General features: G+C 32.1%; 4 protein-coding genes and 1 long non-coding RNA gene across 15 annotated transcripts in view; 2 read left to right on the forward strand and 3 right to left on the reverse strand.

The window, feature by feature from the left end:
- Positions 1–1,157: 1,157 nt before the first annotated feature.
- On the reverse strand, positions 1,158–4,370 carry IFT54 (intraflagellar transport 54). Its single transcript, XM_036370125.2, has 5 exons — positions 3,708–4,370; positions 3,506–3,623; positions 1,756–3,335; positions 1,480–1,694; positions 1,158–1,383 (listed from the first exon to the last, which is right to left on the reverse strand). The coding sequence occupies exons 1-5, from the start codon at positions 3,837–3,839 to the stop codon at positions 1,236–1,238; spliced, it is 2,193 nt and encodes a 730-aa protein (XP_036226018.2). The 5' UTR covers positions 3,840–4,370; the 3' UTR covers positions 1,158–1,235.
- A 184-nt stretch (positions 4,371–4,554) lies between these two features.
- su(Hw) (suppressor of Hairy wing) lies at positions 4,555–8,848 on the reverse strand. 3 transcript variants are annotated; one of them, XM_014231357.3, is made up of 9 exons: positions 8,710–8,848; positions 7,352–7,778; positions 7,115–7,273; positions 6,609–7,036; positions 6,414–6,546; positions 6,165–6,355; positions 5,991–6,097; positions 5,244–5,917; positions 4,555–5,163 (listed from the first exon to the last, which is right to left on the reverse strand). In XM_014231357.3, exons 2-9 carry the CDS (start codon positions 7,772–7,774, stop codon positions 4,903–4,905), a joined length of 2,376 nt encoding a protein of 791 aa, XP_014086832.2. In that variant the 5' UTR covers positions 7,775–7,778; positions 8,710–8,848; the 3' UTR covers positions 4,555–4,902. The 3 variants fall into 3 exon arrangements, with proteins under 3 accessions (XP_014086832.2, XP_014086833.2, XP_069961900.1); XM_014231358.3 differs by lacking the exon at positions 8,710–8,848 and adding an exon at positions 8,426–8,616; XM_070105799.1 differs by lacking the exon at positions 8,710–8,848 and adding an exon at positions 7,978–8,317.
- A 461-nt stretch (positions 8,849–9,309) lies between these two features.
- On the forward strand, positions 9,310–15,159 carry LOC106615170 (palmitoyltransferase ZDHHC6). The gene is made up of 6 exons (XM_014231264.3): positions 9,310–9,514; positions 10,534–10,718; positions 13,446–13,527; positions 13,606–13,904; positions 13,961–14,179; positions 14,254–15,159. The coding sequence occupies exons 1-6, from the start codon at positions 9,454–9,456 to the stop codon at positions 14,752–14,754; spliced, it is 1,347 nt and encodes a 448-aa protein (XP_014086739.2). The 5' UTR covers positions 9,310–9,453; the 3' UTR covers positions 14,755–15,159.
- Positions 15,160–16,016: 857 nt separating this feature from the next.
- On the forward strand, positions 16,017–17,376 carry LOC138855793 (uncharacterized). Its single transcript, XR_011394911.1, has 2 exons — positions 16,017–16,470; positions 16,544–17,376. It is a non-coding gene; the product is annotated as an uncharacterized lncRNA (long non-coding RNA).
- Mical (Molecule interacting with CasL) overlaps positions 16,618–26,328 on the reverse strand; it is an 83,484-nt gene continuing 73,773 nt past the window's right edge. For 3 of the 9 annotated variants that reach the window (XM_070105800.1, XM_070105803.1, XM_036369200.2), the window contains 6 exons: positions 20,943–21,198; positions 20,562–20,769; positions 20,381–20,464; positions 20,155–20,255; positions 19,411–19,649; positions 16,618–18,082 (listed from right to left, as the gene is read on the reverse strand). In XM_070105800.1, coding sequence (XP_069961901.1) covers positions 18,077–18,082; positions 19,411–19,649; positions 20,155–20,255; positions 20,381–20,464; positions 20,562–20,769; positions 20,943–21,198 — 894 coding nt within the window. In that variant the 3' untranslated portion in view covers positions 16,618–18,076. Of the gene's footprint in view, positions 18,083–19,410; positions 19,650–20,154; positions 20,256–20,380; positions 20,465–20,561; positions 20,770–20,942; positions 21,199–22,678; positions 23,234–26,328 lie in introns of those variants that run through there. The other 6 variants (XR_011394909.1, XR_011394910.1, XM_036369279.2 and 3 more) reach the window with 4 other exon arrangements.

A 26,328-nucleotide genomic window follows, 5' to 3' on the forward strand; every position in this document is an offset into this window, starting at 1 on the left:
TTGTTTTGTATTTAGTTCTCTTACAATAACCTAATAATTTTTTGATCTGATCAAAAATTTAATTTTGATAGGCCAAAAACGTCCAAAATTTTGAATAAAATTCAAATTATTTTTAAAACGAATTTTAAATTTCTTTCCGACGCACAATATTTTCTAGAGTGAATTTTTTTAGGTTTCAATCATTTATTCTTAAAATATGTATGTACAAATATACCCTGAATATATTAACACTATTGATATAGTAGCTTTTTTTAATTCCTAAAAATCGCTTTTTTTAGGCTCTCTCACTAGGTGTGCCCTCTAATACCGATTAAGATTTCTATTAATTTTGAAAATTTATAAATTACTTTGTTTTACTTTGTTATAGTCGTGATTCGTTACATTGATATTATAATTTTGAATAATGTTAAATCTACAAATGTACCTTAAATCCTTCGATTAGTGTGAAGCATACTTTTAGACAGAATTTATAGTTCAACTGTGAACGTAAAAAGTAATTAAATGAAAATAAAATAGTATTTGGATGGGAACTGTCATATTTTAGACGAATTAGAGCACGGAAAAAATTAAAAATCAGTTTTATTAAATAATACTTAAACTATGACTACGTATGTATATGTGTGTACATATGTCCTATATTTATTTGTATCATTCTACTAACGTCCGTTTGTATAATCTCTATTCGAGGTTAAGTAAAAGTGTTTATAATGCTTGAGGACCTTCTATTGCTACACGATATGGCTTGCATGGTTCCTTGACTTGTACCTTGATTGTGTAAAATGATTTGAAATTCATATATGTAGATAGAAAACAGATTTAACAACACGCTATTGTTACTAAAGCAGCTTTTGGCAATTTACTAACAAAATAAGATGCATACATAATAAATATAAATAAAAAAAAAGTGAAAAAAATATATATTTATTTAAACGAACGACTGGCCAAGGTTTGTTCAAATATTAGTGCTTTATATAATTATATAAAAAATCAAAGGATAAATTGTACGTAGGAGTATACATTGATTATTTTTGTTTTTGTCCACTGCTGGTTGATAAAACACTTAGCTCCCCCGTCTATTCGATAGAGTATTTTTCTTGTTTTAGGATTTCTTTAATTTTTGGATTCCTATTAGACACTTCTAATGATGCTACAATATATTTTCACGACGGACTAGATTTCAACATTGAATATGTATATTATTTATTGCTTAAACGTACATACATTTTTCGGTATTTTTATTGTTCTGCAAGCATTTTTAATATTTTTTCAGAATTTTGCAAAATTTTCATACGACTCGCATCGATCATTTCCATAAACTCCTTGATATTCGCTTCAATTTGCACAAGTTGTTCTTTCATCGGCTCCGTAGCTGACTCAGTGAGGCTATAAACCAAAGAACATATCAGTCATTAAATTATGCATGTAATTCGCCTTATCAGTATTTTCAGAGAGTTTATACTTGAAGTACAAAATTAATACCTTTTTTCGCGCCTAAGCTCATTGGCCACTTGTGTGTACGTGTCTCGCCACATGGTCAGCTCCAATTGCATGGCATCGATATCTTCAGGTATGAAATCCATTAACTTGCCAAATGGGTTTACCGACTTGGTCAAATTTTGTATAATGTCACGCAGACTATTCATTTGGCGCGCCGAACTTTGACGTACAGCTGAATTGTTGGTCAATTCTATATCCTGTAAATAAATAATTATAACTGTTAGTGCTAGAACTGTTATATGAACTCTAGTGCGTTACTTTCTCATTGCGTTCGACGGAACTATTTCCATTTTGTTGCTGCATAAATTCCTTTTGCGTCTCGAGTATCTGTTGTACTAGATGTCCCTGTTGTTCTAATTTACTTCCCATGTCGGTAACATCGACACGCATCATTTCTTTCGCGGATTCGGCAATATTGACCGTATTGGCATCCTCAATAACAACTAAATTCTCACCGTCATCATCTAAGTCGCCGAAAGATTCTAATTTTACGTTGATACCGGATAATTTCACTTGATCGTTGGGCTGCAATACTATCTCTACATTACGATCGCGTCTGCGTGGCGCACCGGGACGTGCTGAGGCGGGTCGTGCACTCGGTGGACGCAATGAAGTCCGTGGCCGATTAGTTGTGTTAATGCTGCTGCTGTCGCGAGAGTTTTCACGTGTAAATGTTGACTCGCGTCGCACTTCGGCCGGTGTAGATTGCGCTGGGGTTGGCACCGCAGTTGGCGTTTGTGTGGGACTTTTCTTTTGTATCGTTTTTGGTGTTTGTGATTGTGTGACCGAACTTTGTACAGGTTCTTCTTCCTGCTTTTGTCGCAGATTCGCTTCCAAAGTTTCATCTACTGTTTTCTTTAATATATTCGCGTCTAAATTTTCATTATTATTCTTCTTATCGTTTTTGGGTTCTGGTTTTTGAGTTTCGAGCTCTTCACGTAACGCTGTTTTGGCGCTTGATCTTCGACTATTTGCAGATGCTCTTTTAGGTCCCGCCGAAGATTTTCGACTTTCCACACCATTTGATTCATTCATAGTCTCTGTATTTATATTCAATGTTAAATTACTACTTCCAACGTCGATGGAGGCGTCCATTATCCTTGTACTCATACCTATTGTAGAATTACTATCCAATAAATTTTTAGACGTCATTATTTCTTGACCGATAACCTTGCTGTTACGTCGCTGATTTTCTTTTGAGCTAATTTGATTAGGTGACGATACTTCTCTCTCCATTACTTTCGGTCCAAATTCTAAGGAGTCGGTATTTTGGGCGATCGTAGCCTCTATGTTTGTCAAATTTTTAGTAGATTCTTTTTCTTTTATCGGCGATGGACTTTTGGATTTAGTGTCAGTTCTATGCTTTAGAGGCTTGGATTGTTCAGCATTCTTTCCAGCCTTATTCTTTGTATCTTTAGATACTTCCTGCATCACTTTACCGTGCTTATTTTTCTCGCGAACTTCCGTAGATCTGTGTGTTGGTTCTGGAGTTCGTTTAACCGGTTTTTCAGATTTGGTCGAAGGCGTGGTTGATTTAGATAGTTTTTTGACATCCTTCGCTTTGGTATCCTTTGGTTTGCCTTCTTTATCTTTGGACTTTTCTTGAACCTTATCTTTATTCTTTTTTTCAACAGGTTTTACATTGACGTTCGACTTTGTAGTATTTGTTGTCTTCACTGTCCCTTTGCTGTTTAGAACTTCTTCGACAGAATTTTTCCAGTCTAATTTCTTTTCTATCACCTCACCCATTAGTTGAAGTAGCTCATTGGTCTTTTCCGGTTCTTGACCTGCCACTATTTTTGAGGTCCGTACAGCAAGAGGTTTATTCGATGTAATTTCTGTGAACAATGAATTGAACCAAATTAAACAATTCCAATAGTTATATATGCTATTTATGTATTAGAAATTCGTTTTATACTTAATTATATAAAATATTAGTTACATATATACTTTAATTCCTATCTTCTTTGGACTCGAACATACTTGCTTCTCTAACATTTTTACTTACTTATAACATCAATCATCTTCTGCAGAAACTTCATCTTGTCGTCACGATCTTTGATGTTATCAGAATTTAGCTCCTCGACCGTGTACAAACCCTCAAAACAACCTGTTTCTTTAATGACCTAAAAATATACGAAATTAGGTCAGCAATACAAACATACTCGTATGTATGTATGCATGTGGTTTCAAGAATTCAAACTACTTACAGCATTAAAGATATCGTGCAGAAAGCGAAAAGGTGGCTTTGTTAGCAACTTCTCCGTTAAGGGTGGTTTCTTCAGATATTTGCCTAGTGTTTGCTGGGTCAATTTTATCACAGCTATGTCCAGTTCTCCCATTGCTTTTAAATATCTTATTATTAAATTACAATTTTTATTTATATACAATTTTCCGCGAAATGGATTGCGTTTCACAGTTATGTGTGTTCTGAATTTTCATTTGTTATTTTGTTGAATTCAACATGCGCATATGGAGTGTTTCAGTTATGGCCTTTCGTTGACTTGGTAACATGCACATGTACATACACACATATAGATGTCGTTACAATGTTTAAGGTACAAGTTGTTACCAATACCCTTCAGCGTTATTTGAAAAGGAACCATATTTTATTAAAAACAATAAGAATGCTTCATATGACATTATTTCGGTGACTTTATGACTTTATGAAATATGTTAATTTGTCTTAATAATGCAAGCGCAGTTTTCAATAATTGTTAAACCATCGCTCTTCGTGAAAACGTTTTTGCCAGCATAAGTTGTCCAGCTACGAATACAATATAATATTTCTCTGGAAAATTTTATAGTTGCTGTAAACCATTATGAACAGAACAATTACATTTTCTACAAAATATTTCGAAAGTGGAGAAGTTTTTTTTTTTCAAACAGCTTATTAAAAAATAATTACTATGTAAATATTTACTATGATTACTATGTAAATATTTTTATACATATATAAAATATTAATAACATATTGTATTGTATATTAAGAGAAAAAGGTAACTATTTTTTTTTTTTTACTTATATAACAAGATAATAAAACATTAAAACTCCATATTATTAGGTTTGTTATTTCATAACTTCAATTCGATTGTTATTTATTGCTTGGAAAAATATTTTACAAAAATTAAATGTAATTCATTTCGGCAAAACCGAGTGTCCACAACTAACCAAACTTCATATCAGTGATAAAAAATTTATTCATAGTACATACTATATTTGATGCTGGTATAAATCTATTCATAGTAAAGAAGTTTGTATACGTGTACTTAAATTTGTACATAACATTATATATATGTATATTGAAAATGTTAGACGTCAAAAGGCAACTTCACTATCATAAGTTTTGTTTCTATATGTTCAATATAAACAAAGGCAACGATCTCTGTAGCAATAAATTTTCTGCTAATTTTTCATATTACTATTGTCATCATCTTTATCGTTATCACCATCATCGTCCTCGTCGTCATCGTTACCCAGCACGTACTCAACTACCTCATCGATGGGATAATTATTTAACAACTCCTTTATGGAGTCATTATGAATCACTACGGTAAATAATAGTTTAACATATTCTCGCATTCTCGTCGCGTAATCACATTCTCGATATGTTTCTGCATCTTTTGTTAAGTTATATCCGCAATTTTCAATGACACGGCATAAAACCTAGAAAGTGGTAATATATTATACTGTTATATTCATTGTTACAAATATTTATATAAACATAAGGTTATAGTGAATCTTACATTCTCTTCGCTGTTGGTTGGCCAGCCGAATTTCTTTAAAGTTTTGTTATCGACTAACATATCCAGTAATTTGCGGACATTCTCCTTCAGTTTCATATCTTCTTCATTCAATTGTATTGGCTCTTTCAATGTAACGGTGTCTGTACCAATAGCCACCGCCAGTGATTCAGCTAATGATTTGCGTCGTTCTTTTTTAACTTCTGCCGATATGTTAATAGGACTCATAGTGACAGCGGTCACTGTTTCTATGGGACCATCTCCGTCTAGTGGTATAACTGTGTAAGCTTCGTCGTGGAGGACCATTTCTGTTTCTTCAGCGGCAGGTACATCATTCACGATGAACTCTTTCACAACCAAACCACCTTTACTGCCTTCGTTGTTGTTGTAAATTTCTTTGCTGTTCATACTGCCAGCGGCCATAATGGCTGCATTACCCTCTGTTTCACTAAGGATCTGGATTTCATTTGATGTTCCTCCTTCGATTTTGTAAACGTTTTCACTAGTTTTAATTGTTTCGTTTTCTTTCGGTTTTTCATTAACGAAATCTTCGGGATCCATCTCATGCACTTTGAGGATGTGAAATTGTAAATTTTTCACGGTACTGAAGTCTTGATCGCAGACATTGCAATTAGTACGACTGCGTCTCGTGGATTTACGCGTAACTGCTTTCTTAGCTGTTTTGGTTGATTTTAATGAAGAAATATTATATAGTTTCAATTGATACAGAGAAGCTTAAAAATAACTCACTTTTATGCACGAAATTTGCCATATGATCCTCCAGTTGAGACTGATCGGTAAAAGTATTATTGCACTCGTAACATTTCTTGATGTGAGTCTTTTTGTGCTTGTCGAGGCTGTTGAAATTTTTTATATTAGTTTTATAGTAAGTTTTCGTATAAATATTTAAAAAATCGAACATACTGTTTTTGCGTCTTGAATTTCTGATCGCACTCTGAGCATTCGAACGGTAAAATATGCGTTCGTGCATGACTTCGCAACTGTGATGCCTGAATAAAGCTTTTATTACAATCCGGGCAGGTATGTGGTCTTTCACCCGTGTGGCGCTTCATGTGCCGGTTTAACACCTCCTTAACAGCAAACGATTGATTACACTGTAAAAGACATACTTTTGATTCTAATTTCAATTGAAGTTTTAGATATTCTGCATACCACAGAACATGTGTAAGGTTTTTCACCAGTGTGGTAGCGGCGATGTTTTTTCAGAGCAATTAAAGTGGGGAATTTCTTCTCACATAAATCGCAATCGAAAGGCCGCTCTCCGGTATGCGTCCGAGTGTGAATGCTACAAATGAAATTACATTTGGTACTATTTAAATTGTAATGTATTTGGAGAATTTCACTTACTTTAAAGTAGATAAGCTGTAAAAACAATTTTTACATTGTGGGCATCTATATTCAGGCTTCTTGGTAACGTGTGTACCCAAATGCTGCCTTAGATGAGCACGAAGATTATCCAACCGAAAGAAAGCCTTATCGCAGACTTTACACTTCATGGAGTCATTTCCAGTCGCTGAACAAGATGAATACTTCTGATGCCGTTTAAGGTGGTACGCGCGAGTAAAGTCTTTTCCACATATTTTACATGCAAACGGTTTTCCTCGATTTTTATGCTGCTCTTCGTGGAGTTTTAATAAATTATCGCTGCGCAGTTTTGCATTACAAATTGAACATGGGTAGGTGTCGAATTCGGAGTGTGTAATGAAAATGTGGCGTTCATAGCTCATTTGCGATTTGAAGGACTTTGGACAATCAGGGCAATTAATGTGCCCCAACTAATGACAAACATATAAAATAAAAATTAACATAGAAAATATACTTCATATATTATACTAGGGATTATTAAATCATACATGGAATGTGTCATAACTTTCGCCACAACAAAAGCAGACATCTTTTTTCTCCATAGTGATAGCATCTTTTTCGATTTTATCAAGATTTTTTAGCATTTCATTTTTGCGCAAATGATAACCACTATCGTAACGACAAAATTCCATATGATTTTTGAGACCCTAATTTAGAATAAGAGTCAGTAAATTAGATTGTTTGCTTTTATCACAAAAAACATTAGTGTAATATCATCTACTTACACTGAATCGTCTAAAAGTTTTGTAGCACTTGCCGCAAACATGTTCCATTACATCAGTTTTCCCATCAGTATCATCGGCTTCCTCCTCGCTAATTTGGAGCTCCTCAGCTACTTCTCCAGCAGCGCTCGTAACATCTTTTGGCTCCTCATTTAATACAAAAGCTATTGTTTCCCCACCCTCCAAACTGGCCTCGTCTTTTATGGTTTTCAATACATAGTGGTCCATGTCATCATTACTTTCAACAGTAATTTTACTTTTTCCAATAGAAAGCTTCACATGCTTTAACGGTGGACTAGATTCCGTACTGGTTGGTTTCGCACGTTTTGAGGCGCGATCATTCAAGATTTTTACAGTGTTGTTTGGACTTGTTTGGTTCACAGGTACTTTGACCTTAGGGCTTGATTTTTTGTTGGAATCCCCCATATTTCTTGAAATTAAAATGCATATAAATATTTATAACAACGTAAGTAATAAGTAAATACTCTAAAATTTCCATTTTAAGAAGTAGAGATACAAATAGAATTAAATATTTGGGTTTATATACATATATGTATATTACAATTTTTTTGTTTCAAAACGATAAGTAGTGCATTAACATAGACATTTATGTAAGTACAAATTCGTACCAAATCGACACACTTTGATGATTTTCCTGAAGGAACGGATTTATTAAATCATTGGAATAGTCATTCTTAATTTAATATAAGTGTTCTATTTCTTAATCAATTTTTAGGCACTGTGTACATTAAAAATTGGGCTAACTACGAAAAAATGAATACGTCAGCAACGCCTAGAAGCAGTAAACTATATACGACACACATTCTGAAAATTTATACTAGAAACAAACCGATCTTGAGGCGCACAAGCATACATAACTGAACTTCGCGTATTCAATGAACCGAACACACACATTTCTTCAACATCGGCGACAGAACGAATGCAACAAGTCTCTACGCTATCACACACACACACTCTCATTCATAGGGTGCGAGAAAGTGAACACCATTGTGGCAACTTTCGAACAAAATCACAAAATTAATATACTTCTAATTTTTGTCCATTTCAATAGCATACTTTTCATGAACGATAGTACTTTAAGCGCTCATGTTTGTTGCTTATTATAATTTAATTTCAGAAAGAAAATTAGTGTAAGAAATTATGTTTTGATAAGACAAATTCCATCACACACATATGTGCGTCCCCCAGTGCGTTCTTTTCATATTTAGTTTTTCTATGTTGTTTGCACACTTTTCTTATTATTTATATATTTTTACACTTTAAATTATGTTTAGTACATATTATACTGACAAATTGTATCTAATTAACTTGGTGTTTTTTAGTTTTAATACGAAATTTACCTAATTTTATGCTTTGAAAACGAATTCCACAACTTCACATTGAATGCAATAAACTATTGGCGTGGCCATATTTTCAATACTGCCACAACTTCTCTGCTAATGATTAATCTATTACATATTTTGATTTTAGAATTTGCAACAAAAATCTAATCTGTAACTTTAAATGCAGATGATATTAAAATCTTAAATGTTCTATTTGCGGCTGAATTTTTCACCTTATAATCAAAGTGATTTGAAGACAACACATTAAAGTTTTAATAAACATCAACATAGACCTTCCTTCATTCTCTATTATCATAATCGATAAATATAAGCGATGTATGAAAATCGCTGGATTTATGCCTAATAGTATGCAATAGTTTTTGATTACAAATTTAGTAAACAACTTAACAGCAATACGATAAACAATATTGACCTAACAAAAGTTTGAAACCAATTGCTTGTAAACTTTAAAAGATTTTGTATGTGGTAAATAATACATTAAATTATTTCCTTGTAAAACATTTTATGGAGTTGTAGAATATTGGTTACCCTGTTTGATGACGAAACAGATGTTTTCGTATGTGCTACTTTTGACATTCTATGATTTACATATTTCGCCTTTCGTACATCAGTAGCGTTTTCGCTTTTCTGTGAATTGGTTTTATTAAAATAATTAAAATAATTCTAGTTGGTTGTCTAACTTGAATTGGCGAAAAATATAAACAAAAAATTGTTGCAAAATATTTCCAATAGTTTACAATAATGAGTACTATTTTATCAGGGATGTGGAGATTTTTACATTGGGGTCCGTTAACGGCATTGAGTAAGTACCTAGTCTAAGTTACATACTCCTATAAAGGGATATAACGATGTAAAAGAAATGACCTATGGTCAATCAATGTGGCTAGAGAGATGGCATAAAGTATTGGCATTAGAGTCTTTGTCTGTATATAAATTTGCAAAGCAGACAGTCGATACCATCTCCTTCATTCTACGACTGGTTTTATGAGTTGATATCAGAATAATTTATATTATATTATATATACATTGCGAAAAATGATGACATTAATTATATATAAGTTAATTGGCAGTTAAGATGAGAAATAACTTAGTTTAAGGACCACCGTGGTGTGAACTATTCAATTTCCGTGTCGATGTTTTCGGAAATTATTCATTTCAAGGCACTAATTTCTTTTACGATGTTGAAAGTGTAGATATTTATATTTACACATTTGTTTTTTTTTGTTTTTTTTTCTTATAATAAGTTCATTACTAGTTTACTTGCAAATTACCCTCTTAATTAGTGCTTCAAGATTGGGTTGCCCAAAACAAAATCTCCTCCTCCGTGCGCGTAGTATTGCTTAACTACCGACTATCCCTGCTTTTGTTGCGCTTTAGTGGTGTTCAAAATGTAACCAACTCGTAAAGCTTTCCAGGGAGAGGTAAGGTCGCTGATTTAATGAATGAACGCACTAATATATGTTACAATAAAAAACAGTTGGGTTTTGCGTATTTGCCACAAAATTTGCTTCCGCCGTGAATTGCTGTTATGTCAAAGTGTGCCCAGTAAAAGAAATTGTTTTGTCCTACTTCCTTATTTCTAATCTTGTGTTTATGGTATATGGAATGCATGCATATATGTATGTACATATATAGTATCGCGTGAATTCTCCATGCGTGCTGTTTTTTTTATGTTCACGGTAGTCACACGTACTGTTAGTCTCACAATATATAATTCTAAGTATGTATGTATATATGTGTACGGACTATTTGTGTGTAAGGACTATTTATTAGCGTTGACATAATTCAACAATTAACTTTTAATATTTCTACAAATTTCAGGCATTATAAAAGTAATAACTTTAACTGCGCTTTATATGAACTCAATGTGGTGGCCGCCGAATGCCAGTTTGGGCGGCTTTATTAACCAGGGACTATTTTTGATGCTATCGTCATTAGCCACGTTTAACTATGTTATGGCGACTTTAACAGGACCTGGTTTACTGCCTAAAAAATGGAAACCAAAAGTAAGTGCGGCTATAAAATTACATATGTTTGTATTCATATCCATGAGGACAATTCAGTTAATTGTAGGCAAAAATTTTTATAGATGCCACCTCCTACCATTACCTTAGTATTTTCAATGTTCTACAATTGTAACGTTTTTGAGGTTGAGAAATATTGCGAAGCGTTAAACAAAATTCTTAACACCGTGGTTAGATTGGTTGATTTTTTTGGCCAACTAAATCGCAGCAGGAGTAACTTGTTGTTGTTGTGGCGGTTATCTAGACCCTTTTTGTGTGGAAAGACGAAAGTTATTTGACATCGAAATTATCTAACTGGCCTGTTATAGAAGCACTAAATTTTGCAGACATAAATTTCGCTTTTATTCGGTTACTCCGATTCGTTCCGGTTAGGTAGAACATGCCGATGGAATGACAGCCAAATGGTTTAGGTTACCCCCAACGGCTGGTGAATTTTATTTACGATATATTGGAGAATACTGCTTAGAAGACGGCACTCCTTTTTTATAGTACAATTACTATATCAAATTTTTTTCTACGAGCATGCTTTAAAATTGAAATTAAAAAATGTAGGCCCACACGTGTTGGTGATATATATACATATGGTATGTACTTGTAGTATATAATAAAAATTTGCACCAGGTATGTAGGTACAGACATATTTTTCGTACATTTGTATGTTCGCGTGTATAATCCTTCATGTTGGCACTTTTGATCCTGTACTTAGTAAACGTTGCAATTTAGCGTAAACAAAGCACGCCACCGCACGATTACCTTTGTAGTGCCGGAACACCCCATCCAAAAGTGACATTCGATAAACATCTAGAAGCAAGCCGAAGCAGAGCGGAGCGGTCTCGTACCGGCTGCACGAAATGGTGCGCATTTCAAGTTCCGTCTCAATTTGGTGGCAATTATTAGTTTCTTACACGCGACTGTGAATGTTTTTAACACTTCGTGTTTTCTAACAAATGACTGCATTTATTGTTACGAGACTAATACTAAGGACGCATATATTTACATACACACATATGTATGTGTTAACTACGAATTTTTTACTACCAATTTATTAACTTTAATATCCTTGTAGCATTATAATTATTAAAAGGAATAAGAACCATGTTGATTAAGCCAACCTAATAGTTACTTAAAATACGACTTTGTTGCATTTATAAACCATTCCACATGCACTTTAGTCCACACCTGTCACGCTACGGCCAATTAAGCTATAATATTTGGATTACTACACAGAGGCGTTTTTGGCGCGCTTGCTAATATCCGCTAAAGTCCACCCATTGCGGTAAATCAAAAATCAAAAGGTATATGCTTAGAGACATTGAAATATTATATACCTTTTCTTTCCCTCACGTTCTAAAATAATATATTAATATTCATGATTTCATGGAGTTTTGGATCATTACAAATAAAATGCAGTCACTCCTTATTATGTAAATCATGTTCAGAGAATATTAAGGGCATACGATGACTTTCTCAAATGCGCTATACTAAATGAAGGCGACCGATGTTTCGTAAATAATGTTCGGTTCGATATCTCAAACACTGAGAGCCTATTTCGTGTATATACAGACAGACGGACAAACGGCTAAATCGGCATTTACATACATACGTGTATATTGGGGTTTCCAATAGGGATGATATGATTTCTAAGTGTTAATTCGGCCATTTTTAATATGTCATAAACTGTTATTTTTTTTTTATTGTATTCAATAATGTTTACAATTTCATCATGGAAAGGTAAACGCAAGAACAACGTTTACAAATTATTCAATTTTATTATCAAATTAATCGTTCTTTAATTGCAACTTTTCGTGCGCTTTTGCCATTTTATGGTCTGATGGTTTCATCTGTGTGGTGCGGTAAATAAAAAAAACTGGCGATTTTGGTGCGAAGAAAATCCACAAATTATTCATAAACAACCATTACATTCGTTTTTGCAAAAGAAGTCGTGGAGGACATTTGCATGATGTTATATTCAGAACTTAATTGTATCGATTGTACTTCACATTAAATAAAAAACATTTAAATTTCCCTAACAATAAGTGTGTGTTTTTTTTTTAAATCATATCACTTACTGGAAAACCCTTTATTTTAAAATGTCTCCGACGTTTCGTTCTGAGTGTTCAGGGTATGTTGTTATAGCAGTTATCTTAATCTTCGCTTGGTTGGTTAGGTTCAAGTGAGTTGTTTTCGGAGCTGTTCAATGTATAATAAAGTACTGTCTTAACTTTTATGTTAGTAACCGCGGTGTATTTGTGTGAAAAGCTTAAAAAAATTCAATATTTCATTTTAAGCTCTCAAATCGTCGTTTTTTAACTTAAAAGAAAGCTATTTGTGAGTTCATTTTTAAAATTTTTTTTTTTATTCTACGTTATTTTTTTTTTTTAAATTGTCAGTGACTATTAATATTTTATATAATAAAATAAACCAAATAATAATAATACTCAGATCGTGGGCCCCGGTTGCTAAAAGACGTCGGTAAAGTTGGTTACTAACATAAGGGTTAACGTCGTATTTTTTTCCTATAAATGCCATTTTGTTTTATGAAAAAAATTAGAATCCACAAATTATTGCAAATTGAAATTACTAATTTTTCCATAATTACATGCTCACCAGCATTAATTACCTTTTCCCACAAATTAAAAATAAGTATAGAATATATATGTATAACCACGAAGATATTTGATAACTATTATTTACGTAATTTTTCTATAGAATCCGAATGATGTCGATCAATTACAATTTTGTAAAATTTGTCAAGGCTACAAAGCGCCCCGTTCACACCACTGTCGCAAATGTAAGTCAATGTTTCATAATTTGCCTTGGTTGAATCTATTCGATTTTATTTCAAAATTTCAATTTAACTGATGTTTAGGCAATCGATGCGTTAAGAAAATGGATCATCATTGCCCGTGGATAAATCACTGTGTGGGCTGGGCAAATCACGCATATTTCACATACTTTCTCACGTTCGCCATTTTAGGCAGTTTTCAAGCGTCCATAATACTGGGCTTCTCCTTCTATCGCGGTGTACATCGCTATTGGTATCTGACGCACGGCTATGCGCATTTGGCCACAGTGCAATTCACAATGGCCACCATTATAATGACTATTATAGCCACCGGGTTGGCGATCGGTGTTGTCATTGCCTTGGGTATGTTGCTCTACATACAGGTAAATAAATATTATACTTTCGTCTTGGCTCAATAACTGAATTTGATGATTTGTAGCTTAAATCCATTCTAAAAAATCAGACGAGCATCGAGATGTGGATTGTGGAGAAGGCAATTTATAGGCATTACTGCAATCCAGACGATGATGATTTTGTGTATCCTTACGATTTGGGCTGGCAAGAGAATTTACGACAGGTGTTCAGCAAACGGCTTGTAGCAGCTGGTCAAGGCATTGTATGGCCTGTGCTGGAAGGTTGTGACCAATACACCTTAACGGTATGTTATCGATCGAATTATATTATTTAAATACGTGCATATATGTTTGTATTAAATGCGTAAATAATTTATAGCGCGAGCAAATCGCACAAAAAGCAGAGAAGCGCGCACGCACCAAAACCTTTCGGTGTATACGTCCAGCAACAGGTCGCTTCCTACCACTCTTCTCACAAGGTTTGCGTGTCTGCTTGTCGCCACCATGTACTGATGAGGCACGTATTCGGCTCGAGCCTGGTGACGTAATCAAAGTAACACGTTTCCGCCAACATTGGCTGTTCGGCGAACGTGTAGTGTGTGATGCAGAGTTGAATATGCCCGATTTACAGCGCAAGGGGCCAATACGTGGATGGTTCCCGCGTCGTTGTGCTATCGAGCTAATACAACCTGAGGATTACTTTGACCAATCGGACGATGAAGCAGATAATGGTGGCTATCCTCAGTCAGAGTTGGTGACTAAAAGCACTACAGAACTGAATAGTATCCCAAATGGCGTGCCAAATATATGTAATAAATCGCTTGTCAATGGCGGAAGCAAGCCACAAAGTCAGAATGGTCAAAGAAAGAAGAACAAATGATGGCGTAATATGAGTAGCTAGATTCGGGCGGAGAGTATGGGAAAGTACACAAGTGCAATTTTCAGTCGTTATGTGGGCCGTATTTTTACATCGTCAGGGGTTTTTAAATTGACACGGGAGCTTAGCGTGTTGTATCAGTCAACTACTTCCAAGACTTCTTAGTGCTTAAATATAATTTATCTGCATAAGCCATATACTTACATACATACATACATATTTAGAGTATATAGACAGATGGAACTAATGCGTGGTATACTGCATAACTGAAACTATTTATAACTATTTTTAATGCTGTTTACATATACACATATACAAACAAACACATTTATGATATAAATATATATATATATACATATATGGTCTCATCTTGTAGTGTAATAAAGGCAATTGCTGAAACTAATGAAATTTGCAGTGTATTTTTTTATATTTTATTATTTGTTCCCTACACCATGTTCTTCACCTCCAGGAAAAGCTTTTCATTTCCAATTCCAGGTGCGAAATCTTAAAATATGTTAGTATTATTTAAGGGGCGCACCTAATATGATCGCCTATAAAAGATGATTTTATGTAACAATAAATTACAAAATTTCGTCTTTATTCATAAATAATGCTTTCACTGTATTGAATAGTTTATTATAATACGGTGTGTTCAAAAAATAACGGTGATTGTAAAACTAAAATTTTACGGGTTTAGGGAGTCCAATTGTAGAAAGTTTTTTTATGTTGATGTACATGTGCTTAAAGTCAGCTGTATTCATTGCTTACTTTTTCTGTAGCAGCCGCTAAGGTTAGACGTGTTTTTATGAGCTTGGTGATATTCATTTGTTAAAAGAAATAAAGCAGTGAATTTGTTCGTGAATTCTTGGTCAAAAACAATATTGCAACGATGCCGCAGCCTCCATACTCGCCAGACATGTCTCCATGTGATTTTTTCCTATTTCCAAAAACAAAGAGCACCTTAAAGGGGTTCTACTAGACCGATTTATCTGAAAATTTTAGAGGCTCTTCTTTATAGACATTTTTATGTCTGGACTAGCCATATTCCCAAATTTAAAGTTTTACTATTTTCAAAACATTCAAAAAATGGTATTTGTTTTTTAAACTTTCCGTAGTTCCAGACTTTGCGACATTATTCTAGATTATTAATTTTTTTTCCTTTTTGTTTTCAGATTGCTAGGAGGGTTGAATCGAGGGTTGAATCGTCGTATGGCCACATGCCCCTCACTTTATTAGCTGCTAATTGTTCAAATTGTTAACTTCTTTACTGTTAAATAATTAATAGAAAAATGGATAGTAAAAATATGGATTGCCTTTTTTACAACACTTCAAAACTTACCTAAAATTCATCCCTCTAGACTAGAATACCACCTTAAAGAGCAGTCGATTTACAAGCATAGATGACATTAAAAGCGCATTGCTGAAAGGGCTAAAGGCTATCCATCCCAAAAATCGAGTTTGAGAAGTGTATCGATGGTTGGAAGAAGCGCTGGCATAAGTGCATAATATTGAATGGGGACTCTTTTTGAAGCTGACAACATTAATGTAGACATATGAATAAATATTCAAAAAAAAACTAAGATTCTCGTTACTTTCTGAATACAGCGCGTATATAAAATTTTTGTCTGCTAATTTCAAAAATATAGGCTATCAAAATATGCAAAAACATAAAAATTATTATTCGGATTTTCACAATATGTGAGCCCCTAAAATCTCTGCGTAAGTATTTTGAACTAAAATTCACACATATCAAGTAAGAGTAATCTTCAGAATAAAAAGTTTGTTTTTTTAGTTACCGAATGTCAGTGGGAGAATCAATCTTGCGTCCGAGTCAATCCGTTGAATTGCGTTAATAAAAACACCATATTTCATTTAAACGAATTTTCACTTTATTAAAATTAATTCATCAATAATCTTTAGTTTAATAAAATAAATGTAGGTAAATATTTTTTAGTTTGTTGTTTTCATCTCTTTGTAAATTCGATATACATGTGTAGTACAAATGAATGCCTGTATGTATGTATGTTGTAGCGTATAAATAAAATAATTACAATAACATTTTTAATTATAGTTGATATCATATAAAATATATTCACATTCATGTGTGCTGATTACGCTGGATTTGTGCTGCCTTCCCTCTTTAATATCGTGCGTGAGTGTATATGAATTTTTTTTTTTAAACTTTGGCAGCTAGACATACACATACATATGTACAAATACATACTGACGCAATTGGTAAAAATATCTCATGTAAAAAATGTGTTTTAACAAAATAATGACATACAAATACATACATATATAAATAATAATAGGATATTTAGTACAAGAAAGACTAAAAAACGAAATGTAATAATATACAGTTACACATCATTACAATATCAACTAAAATACAATTACATAACTGAGAGACTTATACTCGTATAAAATATACAGCTTCACTTCTGTCGGAAATCAACACGTAGGTTTAACGCTAACGAAAATAAATACTGCACACATACTACATATACTTGTAAAATAGAGATGATCCTATAAATTATAATTAATACACGTACATTTGGCGTATTAAGTGAGCAGGAGAGGCTTAGCCGAATAATTCGATTTTTGGTTATAAGGACGTCACATTGTTGTAAAATATGCACATTGGGCATATTTTGCTATTCTTTTTATAAAACTGTACAAACAAAGTATACCGGACCCGCACATATGTATATTATATATACGATACGATCGTATATCAAATTTTTGTGGTCATACATTTGTTTGGATTTCAATATTAAAATTAATTTAAAATTAAGCGTTATGGCCCACTAATCGGCACATATATTTGTTGACGTATTGCTAACGGTTTTTTGTATTTTCAGTGTTTTTTTTTTGTTTATTTAATTGAATTCGTATGTTGTGATGAAGGCCAGTATCGACGACTAAAAGTACCAGTTTTGAATTGGTTTGTGTTATATATATATATATCCATTTCGTTAGTGTATGTTTGTCACTTTCGGGTTCCATTACTTTCAATACATTTATATAATATAATTGTTATTGACTATATCTAGTTACTACAAGGTTTTTAGTACGCGATATTATGTAGTAAACATTTAATAATTATTTGATGCGATTGCAACATTTCCTTATCTCGAATATCTCAAAGTCCATAGCTAGAAGATATTCAAGTTGAAATGTTAATTAAGCACTAAATATATTGACTCTGTCTCCAAGTTATTAATATTAGGTTGTTTTCATTAATAGTTGAAACGTGTTAATTATGAAGATTTAAAATTGCATGAAAAAGTTCAGAGGCGATTAGAGTCCATGGAAAGCGTTTGCCTCAAATCTATAAAGATGAAAAAGAAAAATTTTGATTAGCTTTTGTTTTATGTCGTTATGAAAAGGAACAATTACTATTAAATTACAGCAAACTATGAATACACAAATTGAAATGATAGTAGTAGATAAAAAAGCAAATAATAAAAAAAAAAATTAAATTGAATAAAAAATTATACGTTACAAAGAGTTGATACTTTATCAGAGACCGCACTAAATCTAAGTTATATTAATTAGTTTGCAAGAAGAGAAAATTACAAACAGTTTGAAGAATTCGATAGATATAATGAAATAAGCTAAAGTTTCCAAACCATTTCCGTAGCGACACACGTACATACGTACGTCTTTACTTACATTTTTTGTTTGTTTTATATCTCAACTTTAATATGTTTTATTTAAATCATATCATCATATATATAACCACATTTCAAGATTATATTCTGTCATTATTATTAATCATAAAAATGATATGTTAATTGGCATTTAAAGTAATTGGTAGTAACACCGCTAAGCCATATAAATAATTAAATAATGACGTTAAGCGAAGATTTATAGAAAATTGTTTAGTTATTAAATCTAATAATTATATTTTGTTTTTAATAAAAATAAAACCAAACATGTATTTTTTACAAAAACAAAACTATATACATGAATATACTTATAAAAACCAAATAAAATTCTAATCATTCATTTACTATATTTTTTGTTAAGTGTTGTTACATCTATAACACCCCGTTGTGCTTTTGAACTTCTGTCAAAATTTGGATCATCACCACAAATTGATCCATAATTTCTTGTATAGTGGTCAAATGCCATTGAAAGTTCTTTTTGCACTTCTTCCCTTCTATTACTATTTTTGTTTTCTTCTTGCTTAGCTTATTCCTTGAGCTCGTTATTAGAAAAACTAGCTGCTGTTCCTTGAACTATTTCACATATTATTATTTAACTTTTAAGGAAAAATTATTCAGAATTAATTTAAAGTAAAGCTAAAAAGGAAACAAATTAAGAATTTGAACTAGTTTTAGACATTAGTAATATATAATTTTTTTCTTAGTCTATATAATATGTGTATATATGTATATAAGTCTAAACCATTGGTTTTCTTATGCTTTGAATCTCACAAATTTTTCTGCTATTTAGTTGAAGTAATTTGTTTGCCTTATTTAAAATATATTAAAACAAAAAAAAAAAAAAATTCCAGTTAAATAATAAAATAGTTATTATGAAAAATCAATTAAATTTTGCCATATAAAATATATAAAAACCAAAATAAAATAAAATTAATGCAGAAAGAATTGTGCTTGAAAAGGTTAATGTGCAACTATTTGCTGCACTTACATTTGATTCATCGTTGTTGTGAACCGCTGCATTAACTGCTCCATACGCACCTGCAACACCACCCACTAAATTAATGCCATCTGCGGAGACTGCTGGCGCCGACGACATAAAGTTCAGTGCTGTGGAAAGTTCGGCACCGGAACTGGTTGGTCTCAAAGCAGCGCGTTTGGCTACAATTTCTAACATCTCATTTAGTATAGCACCTTCGGCTGCAACATCGGCAGAGCTTTTATCTAATTCTGCAGAAAGTAAATAAACAAAAGTCATCATAAAGTCATTGTGTAATATTATTATCAGTCTTTTTTATTTTGAATTGTTTTCGTTTTAAGAAAAAATAATATTTTTAGACGAAAATAAATATTTGTGCTGAAAATAAAACGAAATACAATTTTAATACAAATATTGGAAGTTTGTGTAGCCGATTATTGCGTCAGATATTCAATAGGGTTTTCTAGCAATCGTTAGAAATACTTTAAATTCACTATTTACCAACGATAATCCGTTAAGTGATTTCAAATTCAAATTCTAATTACACATAAATATTAGAATATTTAATACATTTATAAATTTGCTGTTTTCCTTACAAAAAAATAAAAATATTTAATAAGAAGGCGATATATAATTTTTCAAGATACATATGTATGTATATATGTATTTTAGGGTTAGTTAAAGTTGTGCTGAGCAAAAACTGAAATCTTTTGGTAAATAACGGACACCCGAATGTATATATTATATCCAACTTACTATTGAAAGACAATCTCAAGTTGAGCTCTTCCTTTAACTGCGCATGTCGATGCTCTAATTGCAATTCTTGCTGACGTATACTCAGCTCCTCATCGCGTTTTCTGAGCACAAAAGATAACAGTGAAGGTATTATTACAATTAATTAACAAACTACATTTCAAAAGTATAATTTTATAATAAATTATCTGGTACATAGTATTGTTTTAATTTGCATATATGTTCTTACTTAAGTTGTTTTATATTGCGCCAGATCTCCAATAGCTCCTTGAGTAGTTTTTCATCATTGCTGCCAATATTAGTTGTGTCAAAACTGCAAAAAAGGAAAAACACAACAAAAAAAGTATATAAAAATTATGTCGTATTATGTAAATTGCTAATAATAATAGTTTTCTGTGATGGCAACCTACTTGCTGTTATGCTGTTCACTCTCACCGCGCAATGCCTTCTCAATTAGAACGCCACGCGCCTCCAACTCCTTCAATTGCACCTCGATTTCCTCCTGCTCACGCTGAATCTCCTGAGCGATTCTGAGTCGCTTGAGCTCAGCTTGTCGAACAGCCTTCGATATGGCACGCTGCCGCTTCTGCTCACGTGTTTCGGTTGCGTTGCTCTCATCTTGAAATACGTGCAAAATACCATTATAATTAGTACTTATGAAACTATTAAATACTAAGTAAAAGTTGAATGGTGTACATTCGAATGAACGATTTACAATAGCAAAAACAATACCGTTGGAATAACGTTAAAACGAAAGAAAGAAAGAAAGAAAGTATGTGTGTAAAACAAACCATCGGATCTCTGGTAATTGAGTGGCAAAGGAGGAATGGGCGGTGGTGCCGGCTCGTCGATGTCATGTGTCGCCACATATTTCGGCCTGTGGATAAATAATTGTGGACTGGATGATGAGAGCGCCGCTATTGATGACTTTTTGTTGCCGCTCTTTGTTGGTGTTGTGTTCAAATGTATATTGCTATTTGATGAGCTCGCATTTGACAATCCAGTGTTGTTGTGTAATTGGGCTTCAAAGAGATAGTCGTCTTTGTCCTAATGGCGTGTTTTTTGTTTTTATTTATTTTTCCAATTAGATATAAATTTATTTCAAAAATTGTTTTGGTTTTAAAAGTGATTTTCAATTATATTAATTTTTTTTGTAAATTTTTTTTAAATTTTAATGTTGTTATTTGTTATTATTGTTTGTATGTATTTGTTTCGGTGATGTTTTTTAAGCCGTGCGCGCAATGATGTTTCATAGCAAAATGCAGCAGCATTGTCAGCGGCGTGAAATTAAAAAACATGATGATTTTAAATTTTAGTAATATTGCACATTTTAGTTTAGCTATCGGAAATGAGGCATGAGATTGTGTTGTTACAACTTAGCGCCAACTAGCTCTACGCCAAGCTTAATATCTGTACATCAATATGAAAATTAGTGTATATTTCCTCCAAAAACAGAAAATGCAAGCGAAATAATTCAATATAAACAATTACATGCGCCAAATTAAAAATAATAACAACAATTACAGTGAACATTGAAGACGTTGTTTATAATTTACTATACCACTCAAATATTTGTTTCACAAATATATATGTATATAAAAGAAATTGCATCTATCATTTTGAATAGAAAGCAAAAGTTGGGTTTTTTGAAAGTTTATGGTGACTTCTCAAGTACGAACTCAAGTCATTTAAAATAATAAAAAACGTTAACTTCGGCTGCAGCTTCTTGGCAAGAAATGGACGTGTACAAAATCCAGATCGGATCAGATCGATAGCTGAAAAACTGAGAGATTAGTTCGCCTATATACAGACAGACGGACGGAGGGACAGACAGATTGACGGTGCTAAATCGACTCAGCTCGTCATGCTACTTATGTATATACTTTATAGAGTCTCCGAATTTTCCTTCTGGATCTTACAAACTTGGTGGCAAACTTAACAGACCCTGTTCAGTATATATAAATTGGCCTGTAACGAAAAGCTTAACCGTTTGTAGTTAATAATTTGTTCAACTCGCACTCAAGTTGAGCCCTTATAAGATTTGAAGAAGTGTTAACAAGATGAAAATTGATCAGTATATACACGAATTAACTATTTATACAAATATATATTTATGTTTCATTTCATTTAGCAATAATACCATATATACAAAAGTAACATATACATACATGCATCCAAACTCCCAAACGAAACCGAATTCATAACATAAAATTGCTTTATGATTAAAAAATAATAATTTATTTGAAATCAAACTTAAATGTAAAATAATAATTATTATAAAACATAAAAATATAACAAATGTAAGTAATAAACTAAAAAAAGTTGTCGACGCAGTACCGCCTCATAACCTCAAATTCATAATAATTCTTTATCATTAAAATGATTATTGAAAATTGTAAAAAACACCTTTTTCATGCCGATTTATATTAATTGTATATAGGCGGGTGCAAGCATGCATGTCGAATCATTTTGAATGTGATGAATTTTTTTTAAATATAATTTATAAATAAAAATAAAAAGATATGGATTCAAGCAAATATATATTTACGTAATCGTTGACTTTATTTCGATTTATGGCTGACATTATACATTTCATTGTATGGCACATATATACATATTCCAGTATGTACGTACGACCTATGCTAGTATACATATATATGTATTATATGGATATGTAAATTTTCTTTATATAAATCGCTTATATTTGTGTTATTAAAAAAGTGTATAATATTTGTATGTATATATGTATGTATATAAATGATAAATACTTCATAAACTAAAGAAAAAAACATAACTATAGAGCAATAATAATATTATATTTTTTAACTTTAATATATTTCACTAAAATAAAAATAAAATAGTTGTATCTCATTTGTGCCCACAAGCAAGTGGATGGAGTAGAAGAAGTGTTGTGGAGTGGATTGTTCTGAATTGTAGAGTTTAAAAAAGACGTATTGCAAATGTTCACCTCTGACACTCAAACATACATACATACATACGCATATGTATGAAGTCGCTAAGTGTCAAGGTGAACACACGAACTTTCTCCTTTACTCTACATGTGCAATAAAATCTATTTATTCTGTAAGAAAAAAATAAAAAAGAGGGAAACAAAAGAAATAATAATTAAACTCCGAAAATGTTTGAATTACAAACGAAAAATTAAAATCAAAATCAACAATTTTGTTAGAAAGCTCACATTATGTACGTGCATTAACAACGTGCCAAATGTAAATATATGTAGGTGCATGCGCCCACATATTTACATACATATGTATGTATGTGTGTGCGTGCTGGAGACTGTTGCAATGCACTGGGTGCTGTGTGCATCGGCAAGAATACTAAACCAAAAATTAAGCAGTGCAATTAAAATACAAAATATGCGTTTATTTGCGTGTCTCAAACAGGTGAACATATGTATGCGCGTGCGTTTAGTACGGCAAACTCCTCGAATGCACAAAATGCAGGTATGTTGTGCGAGCAAATATTTTATACAATGAATTTGGTGACTATTACACGAGCAAGCATGCGAAAAAGAAAAAAATTAATAATATAAAAAACGAAAAAACAAAAATAAAATAAAATTAATGTGCGTATATACAGCCATGGACACATAAATAACCACAAATGCGAATCAAATATTGCATATAATTGTTTAAAACATAAATTAGCTTAAAACTAAAAATGTCGTATGTATCTACTTGTTACCGTTATGAAGCTCTTATCCCTGCACAAAAGTACCGTTTTCTTTTTATTAAATATTTTACGTGGCAATTTTATTGCGTATAAGGTTGCTTTGATGTGGACACATAAATAGCACATTTATAAGTACATTGTTTACTATGAAATTTGTGTCAAGTTCTCCCGTGTGTTTAGTTTTATTTTGGGAACCAATCATTATTTCGTCGATATTTTGTAAAAAAATAGAACGGGGAAAACATTGCACACCAGAAAAGACGACACAACGAAGCTCGACCTTTTGGATGAATTAGCAGGAAGAAACCATTCCTGGCAAAACGCCACACCAAAAGTCAACTGGCATTTGCAAAGGACGAGTCCAGATAGAAAAACAATTGTACGTCGTCTACAAGGTCAAGCCCTGAACACTAGGTGTACCAAAAAGACCATTAAGCACTGTGCTGGAAGTATCATGGTCAAGGGCGCGTTTTTATGGTATGGCGTCAGGCCAATTGTTACCATAAATGGTAAAATGGACCGGTATTAGCATTTGGATATACTTAGAAATATAATGGAACTATTTGTATTTGAATCCATTCCCATAAACTAAACATTTATGCAGGACAATGATCCAAAGTACATCGCCAAAGTAGTAAGGCATTGACACGACAAGAAGAAAATTAGGTTGATTATGGGCTGGAATTGAGGATTCCAGGTATTCAACCACCAAGCAACGTTGTAAAAACTGGTGGAAAGCATGAACCAAAGATGTGAAGGGGCGATTAAAAATAGTGAAAATAGCACAAAACACTAACCAAATGAGCAATCTTATGCTAATTTTTATTCATTTGGATAATTTTGTGTACTTTTTTGTCAATTCTTTTTAGATCGTGCTATTTAGGTGTCCTAGCTGCCATATAGGATATTGATGTTTTCATCGATTTTTTATTGATAATAGAATAATTATTGATTTTGTGTTTTACTAATATGAAAGTTAATAATTTTTAAAGTGAAATGTCTCTTTAAATCCATAAGTGCTACACTTATGAAATAAATAACCGTTTTTTTATTTAAAGACCAAGTGTGCAATTTATGTGTCAATGGCTGTAAGTGTTTGTATGTTATGTATATCAATGTTTAGCTATGTTTGAATTAAGACTTCTAAAGTTTACTTGGGAAATATCTAACCAAAATTTTAATTTCTATCTCCTATTCTAAAGTCTTACTAAAATACTTGCAGCTTAGTTAGTCTACTAATAACAAATCAAAAAATAAATTAGCTGAATTGAAATGTTTTTTAACTTATTTTTTAATGGACTTTTAAATTACACATGCAATAAATTTTGCGACAATAAAATACGAGGCGCTATAATATTATATTGTTTTGAATATATGAACATATGTATTTTTTGTTGATTAGAAAGAGCTCCTAACCGTTTGGCGATGATGGCTTGCTTGCCAATGCTTTTTATTTTGAGTTGATATTGCGACTCATAGGTGACAATCGCATACAAAATTATTTGGTTTAATTTAGCGAGAAAAACGTTTTTCAACTTTTGAATGGGCTTGGAAAAGCGATTTTCTTTTCTGGACTAAAACCATTGTCAACCAGTTCGGAAATTAAAAACAGATATTTGTGCAAATTTTCCGAGTCATAACAACGCAACAATTTGGTAAATTCAAAGATAGGAAAAGGAGATAGACAAATGGACTGAAATTTAAAAAAAATTTTTTTTTTTTTGGTTCGATCAGAACAGGGTTGCGAATTTTTTATTTAGAAAATTTTAGATTAAAAATTAGATTTTCCATTTTTAATTTTAATTTTGAGAATATTTCGGATTAGAATTTTTTTTTTGAATAAAAATTTTCCGAATTACAAAATAAAAAAAAAATCTATTTAAATGTTAATTCAATTATTTTTTAATATATTATTTGTAACCCTGATCAAAATCGGTGGCGGTAGTAGTAGTGGCTTAGTTATGAATATTTTTATGTTTTTTATAAAACACCGTGCCAGTATAAATATTATATACCTAATTCTTCTCAAAACCAAAACTTCAAGTTTATTGCAAACTGAATATAGTATTTTCTTATTGACTTCTTCATTATATTTTAAAAAATTAATAAATTTTTTTAAAATAAATTGTATTAAATCCCTAAAATCAGATTACTTCTATAACTTGCTAATACCAATACGACAACTGAAAGTTAACACCAATATGCTGTAACTACAGCTACAAATATTCACTGCAGTTATTATTTTACTTCCGATTAAATAAAATTATTATCGTCGACAACTTTTATTAATTGATGTACATAGAAGTAATTACGAAATACTAACTACATACAATACTTGTAGATAGAAAATAAAATAAGTAAAAACACTAATTTGCATTTTAAGAGCAAAAATAAAGTATTTCTAAAGATAAAAATGGTCTGCCTACAAACAACGACTCTTCTAAAAATAATGGTGTGAAAAATTATGAAAATTATTTCATT

The sequence above is a fragment of the Bactrocera oleae genome, chromosome 2, assembly GCF_042242935.1.
Source record: "Bactrocera oleae isolate idBacOlea1 chromosome 2, idBacOlea1, whole genome shotgun sequence".
In the NCBI taxonomy this organism is placed as follows: Eukaryota; Metazoa; Arthropoda; class Insecta; order Diptera; family Tephritidae; genus Bactrocera; species Bactrocera oleae.